Source organism: Trachurus trachurus (genome assembly GCF_905171665.1).
Source record: "Trachurus trachurus genome assembly, chromosome: 24".
NCBI lineage: Eukaryota > Metazoa > Chordata > Actinopteri > Carangiformes > Carangidae > Trachurus > Trachurus trachurus.
Window position 1 is genome coordinate 10,814,687 of NC_139910.1, and position 13,378 is coordinate 10,828,064.

Genomic DNA, 13,378 nt, shown 5'->3' on the forward strand with positions numbered 1-13,378 from the left:
GTCCGGATCAGACAAATACATCTTCATTTTCTGACAGTCACCCACTCTACTGTGCTTATAGGTGAGAAGAAGCCAAACCTGGTGTTGTGTTTGGACACCAAAGACACAACACAGAGGAGATGAGATCATATTTGTTCATGTGAAATGTGTGAAGTGAGTTTTTTTTTTTTTGGAAAGATGTCAGTTTAAGCTTTCAGTATATCATGTGTTACAGGATTAAAAGCAACACAATCATCATTCTCACAAATTGATTTGAATGCAGCTGGCAAAGTGACACTGCCTGAATGTTAAGAAATCTAATATCCAACTCTTCATCACAGCAACAGCTGCAGACTGAAATATTACCACTCTGTGCATTAGTGTCGACGCAGCGATACAGATACTTGTTGATTCTGAGCTCTAGGAAGCCGAAGGATGAGATACAATTGCATGAGACTCACAAGAATTGCAATTGCGGAACTTGATCAATTTAATCTACCACAGAAATTAAGTAATCAAGAATTAGTCTCTAGACAGATGAGAACAACTTGAAGTCCAAGAAGCAGAGCCTCACTTTTGTTTGTTTGTTACTGTTGTGTGTGTTGACATTTTTTTTTGGAGACTTTATACAGTGAAATCTAAACAAACTGAAACTAATCCAGCAAAACCAAACCACCACCAAATGAGGGGAATAGCTCAGGGGTTGTGCTTTCCGGTGCATGTAGGGAGTTTTTTTTTTTTTTATCACCCTGTGTTTTCTCTTTCAGGAGATTTCTGTACTGCACAGCAGGGGTGAGATCCAGAGTGTGCGGATACTTGTGTCATGCTGTAAGTTTATCTGCTCTGCTCTCGCCCCTTGTTCTTCCCTCTAAAGGCAACATTTGACTTGACAGGCTGCCAGGCGGCTTAAGAACCGTCTGAATTTCCAGATCCATCATCCGCACGCTTGACACACGACGTATTGTGAACAACAGCCTTTTGTGTGTGTGTCTCACGCGTTGCTTATCCGCTTAGCGCACGCTCTTTCTCCTTCACTTTCTCTGCTTTGGGGAAATTCATATTGCTCTGTCAAGCTGATTCGCTTCCTCACAGACTCTGCTGCTGCAGCTCCTGTGGTGTTATGTCCGTTCTTTTTCATGCTTCCTGTCCCGCTCACCACACCTGACCAAGCTACTAATTACAGCTGCTGACATGAGTCACCATATAATTTAAAATCCACTTCTCTCTCTCACTGTTTCTCTCTCTCTCTTGGCCGTCAGTCATATCATTCATCACCTTCCATTCAGCCTTCGCTCTCCTCTCCTCCTCCACCTCCTCCTCTTCCCCTCTAATGCCTCTCTATCTGAGCTGTCTCTCCACTACATCTATTACCTGTACGCACTGTTGTGAGTAATCCACAACTTTAACAACACAGCACGCACTTTTCGTATGAGTGGCATTGAGGCCTCTGGGCCTGAGATTGAACTCTGAACTTTGGTTATGTGTGGCTGGATGCTTTTTTTTTTTTTTTTAAGTGTGAGCATGCTTGATTGGAATTTGTGTTGTGCTGCATGGTGTTTGACATACCATTCTTTAAATGACAGGATGATGAACATGCTCATGTAATCACTTCAGCGAAACAGCCATAAAAGACGAGTTTATGAATGACACTGGAATTGGCTTTTTTGCATATTATCTTCAACGAAAACCGAGGCCACGCAAGCAACGAGACCTGTGAAGAAATCGCAATATCACAATAAATTCTGAGAGTTTTCCCAACCGTGTGAATTCACCTCCTGTTTGTGCTCAGCTCGGCCTCTGACTGAACTCACTACTCACCCGAGAATCTGTTTCTTTCTGTTATTTTGCCACCGTCTCTCTCTCTCTCTCACTCTCATTTCTGTACGCTTATGACTTGTGCAGTACAGAAATGTTTTTACGCATCGATTCGCACCCTTCCTCTGCAAATTCATGTGTCCCTGCCTGAGTCGTCTTCCTATAATGCACCGCCTCTAAAATTATCTTTATGTGAACTTTCACTAAGCAGCAAGATGAGTTATTGTTGGTCAGTTATGTAAATTACACCACAGCATCTACTGTAGCTAAAGTTAGTTCACATTAACTACCTTTTAAGCTAACAGTCCTACTGTAACAGACCAAGGAGGTGAGGCCAGGCTGTAGCAACAAAACACTGGAGTGTACTGAATTGAGCAAGGGTTCATTTTATTGCCTAAGAATAGCAACGTTTAATTTGTAAGAGAACACATCAGCTGTTTCTCCTTTCAAAAGATGTGCACACCATATACTTTCATTCTTATTTGTTCAGATTTTGTGAGATTTCCTTCTCCAGAAAAGCATGAAGGTGGACTGAGTGTCCTTGTGCTGAACGGTCTTTGTTGAAACTACTTTCTCACAAAAAAAAATAGTCCCTTCAGAAATGTCTCTTGGGATTATTCAGATCAATTATTTTTTTCCCGCCTGAAAAAGTTGTAATCTTTAAATTTTTCTAAATGCAACTTTTGAATCCTGCATTAGAAACAACAGAGAAAGAAATAAGAGAATTTTATCGCTGGGACCGACTTCACAGTAGGTAAATAAAATTTGCATTTTACAGTAACCTGAAAGGTAGTTATCAGAGAGTGTCCACAGCTAGCTATAGAGAGCTGCTTGTACACAGAGCTTAGACCGCCTCTGGGGCCTCTGTTAAATGGCATAGGTGGGCTTTAGCTCTGTAATTTCGACGCTGGAGTCTGTACCTGCCTAGGGTCATTTCTCGCAGCAGGACTAAAGGCAACCACTCCTTCTCTGTCACCTCCCCGAGGATGCGGGCAATGATCTAAGGCAGAGATGGCCGAGACTGAGCCCATTTTATAACCCATTACAACTGACATGTTTGACGCTGCCTCCACCTCCACCTTTGTTAAAAGTTTTATGGCCGACTCAAGGAGAAATATTTCGCATTCTATCACAACCATCTTGTTGTCACATCCCCCCCCTTATACTCTCACCCATGTCACACTCACTTTTTCCCCCCGCCGACCCGCGGTGTTATCAGCCTGTCAGCCCTGTCACCCTCCCCGTCCATTTCATGTTTCTTTTAAGTGATTTCCTTTACCATGCACAACCCTGCACTCTATTCAGGTTGTGGTTGAGAAATTGCTCATAAGGCACATGCATTTCTTCCGGTTTTTTTGACAGCTCGACTGAGGTCTGTTATGCTTTACTGACATGACAGGGGCATTATGGACTTAATGAATATGTTTTTGAGCAGAAAAACAGTGACGTAACTTGTCTTTCTCCATCTTTCTCTCTCTCTCTTTTCCATTTCAGGTGTGGAACGGGAATAAATGTCAGCGCCGCAGCCACCAACCACCACCCACTTAGTCCACCAACCACCTCGACTCAGCTGGTGGATGATCTCCTGTTGACAGGCCATGGGTTATTATCATGGTTTCGGGGCTAAGAGGAATGCTACTGCGCTTCACAACAGATGTCTTTTCAAATCCTGACAAAACCACCCACAGAGATGAGGCGCAAATTCTGTCACTGTTCTCATCTGACCCCCACGGCATAGATGTCCGTGAGTCGTAATGATGGATTATGTTGAACACACACGATTACATGAAGACATAATGTACTATATTCTGTATAATCTGACGTAAATATTATTTCTTGCAGGCAATAGCTTCCTTTTTACAATAACCACATGCATGATCAGTTTACGGCTGTTCATCTACACGTCCACAACGACGTTACGATCCAAAATAATGACGAGCAGTGGAGGTGGATTTCATTTGTGGCCTTGGAAACCGCAGTTTGTTTCTGAAGGCTTCATCTCGCAAGAGTTTTTTTTTGTTTCACTTGTTACAAAGAGAGCAAAGTTGTCATGTCATGTGCCAAAGTTAGCAAATCTAGTCACAACAGATATTGTTTTTGGCCTCCTTCTCTGGCCATACACTGACTCATGACTTTGAACCTTTCCAGTCGGTGGTGTGACTGGTTTTGATATGATGCTCTGAGGCGGCTGATGTGGTGAAGTTGTGCCAACAACTGAAGCAAAAACAAGTGAGTCCTGAAACTTGACTGTCAGTTCATCACTTTATTACGGAAATTAAAAGTGCCAGTGCCAACTACCGACTTCATCAAATACAAGTTTGACCTGTTCATCACTTACAGAGCTAATAATGTAATAATGATAGAATCGACTCGTTGATCCATTCCCTTAAATTCCCGCTTTGTTTTCTAAAATGAAAAATGACAAGGAGGCTGCCATGTCTCCTGTCTGTTATCATGTCTGTGAGGTGTCAGACAGCCTTCTCCTTTTCTTTTGTCAGGCGTAAAACAATGCAAACTATGATGAAGACCGGTCTGTGATTCAGACATTCCCCCTTCTTGTGTGGAGCACTTGAGTCATTTTAGTGATACTGAGGAAGAATGTTCCCGGGCTTAAATGACTAGGAACAGCGCAGCAAAGGTTTCTATGAGGGATAAAGTAAAGGCTTGGCTAATTTTTTATTTTTTTTTAAAACGTATACTCATTTATAAACTGGACCTTTGACGTGGTTATAGAATACAGATCTGACTCAAAGTTGAGAACACAACAAAATTGAGTTTGAATGTGAAAAATAATAGACCTTTGTTACATAATATGTTAGATAAACTCAAAGTGGTGAGGTGAACAGCCAAACTCAGATATTAACAGGTTTTGAGTTTTCTCAACCTTTTATTTATATTATTTTTAGTGTATTTGGGTGTCAGCACTGACAACCTGTGCTGTGACATTGTGCCACTTTGGGATCATTTTCACTGGCTTTTCTCAATGGAAATTTTCTATCCAATCGCCTTGGATAAAATGCCAGCGACCACCACTGTTTGTCAGCAGCAGCGATGACTTGATTTTATGTATCTCCAGAGGCTGTATATCACATGTAGGCGGTTTTCAATTGATTGAATTCATTGATAATTAAATCAACAATAATAGCCTACACATGCTGCCAAATCGCCCATTATCATTCATGGTTCAGCTCAATGTAAACCTATGGTTGTTAATTCAAACTCCCGTCCTACCCTGGGAACTGGACCCACTGTGGTTAAACCCTTGATTTCATTATACAGTTTAAAAAAACATCCTTTTCAGGCATTTGTGTTTCCTTTTTTCCCACAGTCCTATCAAACCTATCAGTGATAGTCAATGGATTACCGATGCTGGTGTAATCTCTGTATTTTCTGACTGTCTCTCCTAAATAATAAGGCGGAGCAGCATTAAAAATTGACGCCTTGAGGTTTAAAAAGTAGTGTTTTCCCACTGAGCACAGGGTTAAGTGACTTCTGAAGGTGGGCAGCTGCACAGCAGAGGAAGTGTCCGACCCCCAGGAGCCACACCTGACTGTATTAAAGAGCTGCTCACATTGTTTTGTCTTCCTCCTGATTACTGAGGCAGACCGGAGTAGTGATCAACAGTGAGACGCGTCATCCGGGAAGGATGCACACAAACTTACAAACACACACAGTCACTCACACAAACAAACACCCTCCTTCAGAGAGTGAGAACGTACAGTATATGCAAAAAGTAAATGGAGCTTTTTGAGCTTATGATTTTTGCAAATAGGAGCAACATGATACACTTTTTTAACACGTTTCTTTCTTTCTGTGTGTGTGCGTGTGTGTGTGCGTCACTCTCCACTTGTGTGTGTCTCTCAGGAGCAGCTCAATCCACCCGGCCGTTCTCAGATTCCTGCCATATTTCTGGATGGCCACTGAACAAACAGAGGTGAACCCGATCCATGCTGTCACACTTTGGCACAGGGTAAAGTTTCCCCTAACTCTCTCTTTCTTTCTTTCTATCTCTCCCTCTCTCTCTCTCTCTCTCTCTCACACACACATGCACACACAACTTCCTCCCTTATATCCCAAATAAAGACGCACAGGAAGACCAACTGTCACTCCTGCTGGAGCTGATGCAATATGCACATGCATACTATGTATAAATACATTCCTTACAGTGTGCTTTTCTCCACCGTCTCTCACACCGCAGTAACCGATACTGACATAAACCTCACCTTGATAATTGTTCAATCATTAACCGACAAGTACAACAAATATAATTTTTCCGCTTTTGATAAACCTTTATCGGACAAAGGAATCAAGTGAAGCCTGTTCAACAGAGCAGGGTGACTGCAACTATCATGATGACGAAGGAAGATACGACAGTTTTGAAAATACTTGGAAAGGAAGATTTTGATATTTCCAGTGAAGTGTCTGGTTGGGAGTTGTGGACCGCGTGTTGTAATTTCCTCATTGAGTAAGCACACAAAAGGAGACAATGCAGTGTGTTTTAGATGGTTTTGGGTTGACTGTACAGGAATGGCGTCCACTATAGAAGAGGAACTTTACTGCCACTCAGTGACAACATCAATGACATCACCAGGTGCCACCGTGTCTGTCTGCACATTTCAGTCTGCACTGACGCTTCACATGCAGACACAACGAGACACACACACACACACTCTCTTGTCTTCTAGGGACCAGTCAGACAGCACTATCCTCCACCTGTCTCCAGTCTTACCTGCCCCAGTCATTACCAGGGTCCCAGATCCCCACTGTAAGTGCACATGTCAACAGCAAAATTACAGGGCACGCACGTACACATATTTGTTTTGCTTTTAAAAGGGTAATATCCGTCTGCACGCAAGCGATACGTTTATTTTCTCCCCCGGCTTCCTCCTCCTCCTTTTTTTTTTTTTTTCTTTTGGACAAACCTAGAAAATAAAGCAGGTGAGGTTCAAAGGCGAGACAGAGAAAAGGACGAGATGACAGACGCACATTGGTGGTGTGTGTTTGTGTAATGACAAGGGTGAAACGTGTGTTATTCCGGCCCAGTTTCTCCAGTCAGTGTGGAACAAATTTAGTTGTTTCCACTTGGCCGAAATAATTAAGACAAAAAAAAACACGCACATCCTTATGTGTCCAAGAGTGTCTCTGTGTCCCAAATGTGATGTCAATCTGTGGTTAAACTTGAGACTAATGGGAAGAGTCAGTGCACTGACAAGTTGAACAAGGAGGAACGCACAGTACCAGGACAGAGAGATACAAATCGCTTTGACAGGAAGATAAAAATCTATTTTCAGTCAATATGACATCAGCTTTTCTTTTCACTGAAGCGACTTTGAATTACCTGTGGTTTGCAGTGTCGGTGCAAATGCAACAACAACAGTGCATGCACAAGCAATCAAAGCCTCCACACCTGAAAGTTTTGTTTTGGTAAAACTGTGCTTTTATTCCTGGATCTTTCACCAGGCTGGCTTTGGGTAACCTGAGTGCTCTCTTTTCCTTTTCAACATCATCAGCACAAACAATGACAAACTTTGCGTCTCCTCGGGGCTGATTGACTCGGCCTTATCGTGGCTCTTATTATGTGTCTGTTTCTGCTGAAAGGAATCGTGACTGGGTGTCTGAATAGATATAGCGACAGGAGCTCATTAGATGCTGCATGGCTTGTCGTGCAGAAACAGAGAGCGGTGAGGTCACCGGTGGACAACACTGGTCTTGTTTCCTCAGCTCAAATAAAAATAAATGCTTTCTTTTTTTGTCAATAATCAACACGTGATGTTAGTCACTGTATTTTGCCTCGGTCTCGGCGTCTGTGAAGCTTCGCACGCGGCCTCTTAACATGAACCGACTTCACCTCTTCACAGCAAACACGCTGTTGTACGTGATGCATGATGACAAATGCATTTAGCATTTCCTATAATTTGTGCACCAATCACATCCTTCCTCTGTGCGCGCTGTAATTTCCTCGCCTGGATCCTTCAATAACATCCTGTTGTCTGAGGACATGTGAGGGGGACAGGTTGGACTGACCCTCCGCCACATCACACGTGGGACAGGACAGAGCAGAGACTGTTATCCCACCCAGACCCTGGCTAATGACAGCCGAATGAGAGAAACAGGCAGGAAGCTGTCCCCTGTGATCTCTGTATTTAAAAGCATCCCTGTGTATTGTTTTGTCACACTGGGATCCCCCTCCCCCCTGGTCTACTATTATGAAGTTAAAGGACTGTGACTGGACTGTGACAGTTCAGACAATTTGGTGAGATGTTAAAAAAACAGGAGAACAGACAGGCAGCACGTAACGCTGGTGAAAACAGTCACGTCAAGTAAATGCAATTTAATATGCATCATTGTTATCTGTAAGAAGTGAAACTGCTGAGTAAGGAGGCTCGTGTCCACTGCTGCTGCTGAGCGCTGCAGTGGTTAGCGCCGCTGCCTCTGGGTTCGAACCCCGGGTCTGGGTCTGTTCTGTGTGGAGTTTCCATGTTCTCCTTGTGTTTCGACCCATAGTCTAAAGACATGCAACTGGCAACTCCAAATTGACTACAAGTGTGAATGTAAGCATTTCTGGCTGTGTGTATGTATATGTATGTATACTATATATAGCCTGTATGTGTGAGTAATGACTTGTCCAGGAAGTACCAACTCTTTGCCTAAAGTCAGGGACTGAGAAGTGAGGGATCCTATCATCATAGGGAATCATAAATGTCATCACAATCCATGTGGAGATATTTCAGGTTTGGACTGACAGACTGTCTATAGGAATGAGAAGCAACAAAAGGAGCGACGTGTAAATACAGGACAGAGACATTATAGACAATACAGCAGGAAATTAAATAAAGTCAACTAATGTTTCACATTTGAAATGAATTAATAATCAAAAGTAAGTTAAGCTGCTGCCTGCTGCTTGTTGCTGACCTCAGACTCACATGTGAGTGACTTCAAGAATTTAGAAACTTCCATGTTACAAAACTCTGATTCATATCTAAATAAGCACAAGAGGGCAACAGGTTGTTGAACCTCGGCCAAATATGATCACACAGTTTGATGCGAACGCGTGTCAGATTACAAGAAAGGACTTCTCGGTGCCGTGTTTCATCTTGATGTACCAAGCTGTCAAACAAGAATTTTAATGTTTTGTCTACTCATCTCTGATTGGCGCGATCAGCAACTTCCTTTCTGCTCAATTACTTTTAAGAGGTGGAAAAAACGAAAACAACACAACAACAACAACAAAAAAGTGCGTAGCTTCACAGGAGCGAAGCCGTGGTGGTGGAGATTTATCAATGAGTTAACCTCGTAGTAACCTTGTGTAGTGAGACACAGCAGGTGGTCATCCTTCTTTGTTCGCAGCAGCAGAGACAGGTGCTTCCGACCATGAGGGGTGGGGAGGGGGACAGATCACTGTTGGCTCTGGACAAATGGAGGAAAACAGGAGGAGGGGGGTTAGGTGGGGGGGGGGGTCTAATTCACGCATGGACACTTCCGGCCCAGCCCTGGGTTATGTCAAACTCTCAACTGCATGAACCCACCCACTCTGTGAGCATAAGAAACTCCATATTTCAATACAAGCACAAACACGTTCAAAAACTGTCAGTGCCCCCCCCCCACCCCCCCCTCCTCCTCCTCGCCCTCCCACTCCCCCCACCCCCCCCTTTTTTTTTAGGGAAACAGAGGCGTCGGAGCACAATGGTTCTGTGACCCATATCTGAGCCTGACATAGCAGGCAAACAGGAAGAGATCTCCCTTGCATGGAGGGGTATTCCTGCGCCCGACGTAAGGAAGAGCAGAAGAATGGAGTTGGGGGGAGGGGGGAGCATCCTTTGACCCTAAAACTTCCACCTTCTACAAACATGTCCAACACTTTTTTTTCTTTTCTTTTTTCTTTTTTTTTTTTTTACAACACGGACGAAGGAAGCATTTCTTGTTTTTCCTTCCACCTGCACTCAGATCCTCTCTTTCTCCACTTTCACTCACTGTGCATTCACACATGAGAGGATGCCAGTGGTTCAAATCCGGCTCAGTGGCGTGGCAGCTCTTGTCACGCTTGGGGCCAAATCAGAAAGTAACAACACTGTGGAATCTCCTGGAAGACATCTGACTGTCTGATCAGCTGCGGTATCCAAACAATGTGTTTCCTTTTCAGCAGAGGCCCTTGCTGTGTAATTAAACCTGTTTCAAAGCTCTTATCTGCATAGCTGTAGTAGAGCAACACAGCAACATGCGACAAGATAGCGTCAGTAAATAACCGTTTGATAACATAAACGACTGATGGAAACACGTATTTCTACATTTAGAGAAACTCAGAGCTAAAGTCCAAAATCACAGATATCCTTTTTTTTTTTTTTTTTGGGAGAAACTCATCACAACTTCAAATGAATCACTCACTTCAGTTGAGCGACTCACCGACGTATGTGCTACCTCAGTGTTTGTTATCTCCTGCTATCAGTCATTGTGTAAGCGTATAGGTGCCATGATAATGATGGTCAACTCAGGACTGATTGATTAAAGTTAAAGAGGCAGGAAGCAGAGGAGGATGACAAGGAGAGAGAAATAAGACTGAGGGGTTGACCTCTCTCCTTTTCTGTCACATATAGATAAGGGGCTGGTGATAGAGATTCCCGGTGGGCTCAGATAACCTTTGACTATACCTGCAACTTCACTATTTACAACCTTACTATTGATGGCAAAACTCTTTTTTTCCCCTTTAAAATGGTAAAGCCACAGTGCCGTAGATACTTTAAATTTTATTCATATTTTTGTAAAACTATCAGCACTTTTTAAGTCAGTTACATCAGCCTGGTTTGTTGGATATGATTCATCTTTGGACTGCATCTTGAACTTTTCTAACAGGAACCATCCCCAAAAATAAAAGTCATTTAATTGTTCATAGACACACTGTTTATGCTGGATCATGTTGAGTCATGTGTTACTGCATGCATTCATGAGTTTCTCAACTCATCTTTCACAGTTAACCAAACTTTCAAATCTGCTGCAGCAGTTTTCAATACAAAGCATTTATTCAAAGCAGCCTAACCTGAATTAGGCACAGCAACATGTTAAACAGAACGTTAATTAATCATAGACGCTTTATTTTTAAACAACTAAAATCTTTGGTAAATTATAATTTAACTGCTTTACTCCATGCATGGAGAATATTGAACAAGGTTAAAAGTGAAGCAATGTTTAATTAAAGCAGAAGTAAGCGGAATGTTTGGGTTAATATAAGTCTTAAATAGTTATATCTTCCGACAGCAATCACTTACATAGAGTGTTTGGGTCCAAAACACGGGTCTGTCAGTCACTCTGCTCTGCTGTAAGCCGAGGAGAAAACTTTCCTTGTATCCTACAACCTTTATCCAATGAGGAGAGAGAACGGCATGAAGGGGCAGTCCTCTCTGTGTGTGCAGCCAAGGGATGCGCGTGAATGTGGTGACGTAGGGACGAGGGTGGGGACTGCTAACTAGCCAAAACGACCGGATCGCTTACTTCTGCTTTAATTTCTTTGTTGCATTGTATAAACATTTTAATTGTGTGCATTGAAATCTTGAGTATTATTATTATTTATACAGCACTTTTCTAAGTATCTGTGCTTCACAATAAGGTCAACATAAAAGGCAAACAACAATAAAAATAGAAGCAGGCTAAAATAAATAATTAAATTCTATTTCAAATAGAAGTTTTCGTTTAAAAAACAAACAAACAAAAAGTTTATGTCTAGGCCATATTTACACATTATTACATTGTCCAGCCTCCAGCCTGTTTACCATGCTGTGCTCTCCTCCGCCGTCGGCAGGGGGCGCTGTGACAGCAGTAGCGGTCAGCGCTGCTCCCTCTTCGCTGTGCTCGTTGACTGTGTGTAAGCAGGTCAGCTCCTCGGCCAAAAAGCTGCAGCGCCTTAACTTGATGCTTTTCTGGCTTCACAGAGTCATTTCAAAGCCGACGTTTCACCCTCTGAGGCAGCTCCTTTCCTTACGCAACGCCCGAAAACTGACCTCCAGAATGGCCTTTCAGTATCCCCAGGCTTACCGCGACGAGGCAGTTGTAAGTAAATCAAGGCTAGCTGACTTAGCCTAGCGTGCTAATAAGCCGGGATGCTTAATCATCACGCTTTTTCATTCATTGAAACGAGCGCCTGCTTTGTTAGCGTGCTAGTTAGCTTAGCCAGCCCCCAAGACTTGATTTGTGTTGACAAATGCTGAGGCGGCCTTTGCCGGTTTGACTGAGAAACTCACTGTGAATCCCAGATTGAGCTAACTGGCTAACATTTTCTGGCTATTTTTGGTTACTGGCTTGGATGTCTGTGCATGTGTGTGCATGTTTTTTTTTGGCTGCCACACCCAACATGGTTCACATGCTAACACCTGTCTCACCTGTCATAGATGGATAAGTACCATGGCTGCAAAGTGCCAGACCCATACAGCTGGCTGGAGGACCCGGACAGCGAGAAGACACAGGTACATCTTAACCAGCCTTGAAATCACTCCCATTACGTAACTAAGCATAGCACTTGATAATACTTGTAATAGACGTGTACAGTTATTGTATTGTTTTATAATTGTAATAGAGCTCAAGTAGCTTGCCATTGCAGGCCTCCAGGCTGTTCCTACATACATTTGAGACCATTAAATTTATCATCTACTTCTACATAAGCAACCAGTAAATTTGTTGTTTTGTTTTATTTTAATACTGGTGAAATGTGTAAGGGGGACTCAAAGAATCCGATAGCTGTCATCACAGGTGGAAGGCCAGTGTGTGCGAGGATCATGAATGAAAAGGAAATGTGAATATTTGCTTTGCAAGTGGATTTACAGTGTATGCCCCTACATTTTCTGCTTGCACTACTAAAATTTTAAGTCAGGGCCCAATGCTCCAAGTAAAAAAAAAAGTACTATTACTAAAAGTTAGTCTGGAGTCCTGCATTGTTTTTTCAAAATGTTGTTTTTGGTTGCGTTGTGCCCTTCTAATAAAGATTAGGTAGACGACATGACAATCCACCACCAAGCCTAATGTTTTGATGCTATCACCGGGTGCATGTTCCAAGAAGCCGGATCACTGACTGATCTGGATAACTCTGCTGAGTAAAACACAAAACCCTCCCTTTGGTCTGAAATGTGAACAACTAAAACACTTATTCCGGATTTACTCAGCGGAGGTACTCAGATAAATCGGCTACATCGGGTTTCTGGGAACTGACCGCATCCAGTGTGGTGTGTAAATGAGTAAAGGCCGCCGCTCTCGGTGTGTGTGTGTTGTAACTTACTGTGTCTTCAACCCGCCAGGCCTTCGTCAGCGCCCAGAACCAGCTGACGTTGCCGTTTCTGGAGCGCTGTGATGTGCGAGACCTGTTCAAGGAGCGCATGACGGAGCTGTACGACTACCCCAAGTACAGCTGTCCATTCAAAAGGGGGAGCAGGTGAGACGACACAGTCCGGTTTAGTTGACATCTGAGGGCAATGGAAGCACCCGAGGTTTAGCTGTGGGATTTCACGGCAAAGTCATACTGAGAATCCTGGTTTTCGTTCTTCTTGAGCTCACATGACTGAGTGTAGTTTCTCAGATCTTTGAAGATCCTTTTCACCTGAAGAAT

The 13,378-nt window shown here is 43.1% G+C and overlaps 1 protein-coding gene across 3 annotated transcripts in view; it reads left to right on the forward strand.

Annotated features, from left to right (window-relative positions):
- The window catches only part of prep (prolyl endopeptidase), a 32,745-nt gene that overhangs the window by 12,273 nt on the left and 7,094 nt on the right, over positions 1-13,378 (forward strand). For 2 of the 3 annotated variants that reach the window (XM_084000742.1, XM_084000743.1), the window contains exons 2-7: positions 747-807; positions 3,289-4,023; positions 5,659-5,764; positions 11,715-11,832; positions 12,171-12,245; positions 13,071-13,204. In XM_084000742.1, coding sequence (XP_083856868.1) covers positions 5,742-5,764; positions 11,715-11,832; positions 12,171-12,245; positions 13,071-13,204 — 350 coding nt within the window. In that variant the 5' untranslated portion in view covers positions 747-807; positions 3,289-4,023; positions 5,659-5,741. Of the gene's footprint in view, positions 1-746; positions 808-3,288; positions 4,024-5,658; positions 5,765-5,819; positions 6,560-11,714; positions 11,833-12,170; positions 12,246-13,070; positions 13,205-13,378 lie in introns of those variants that run through there. The other variant, XM_084000744.1, reaches the window with a different exon arrangement.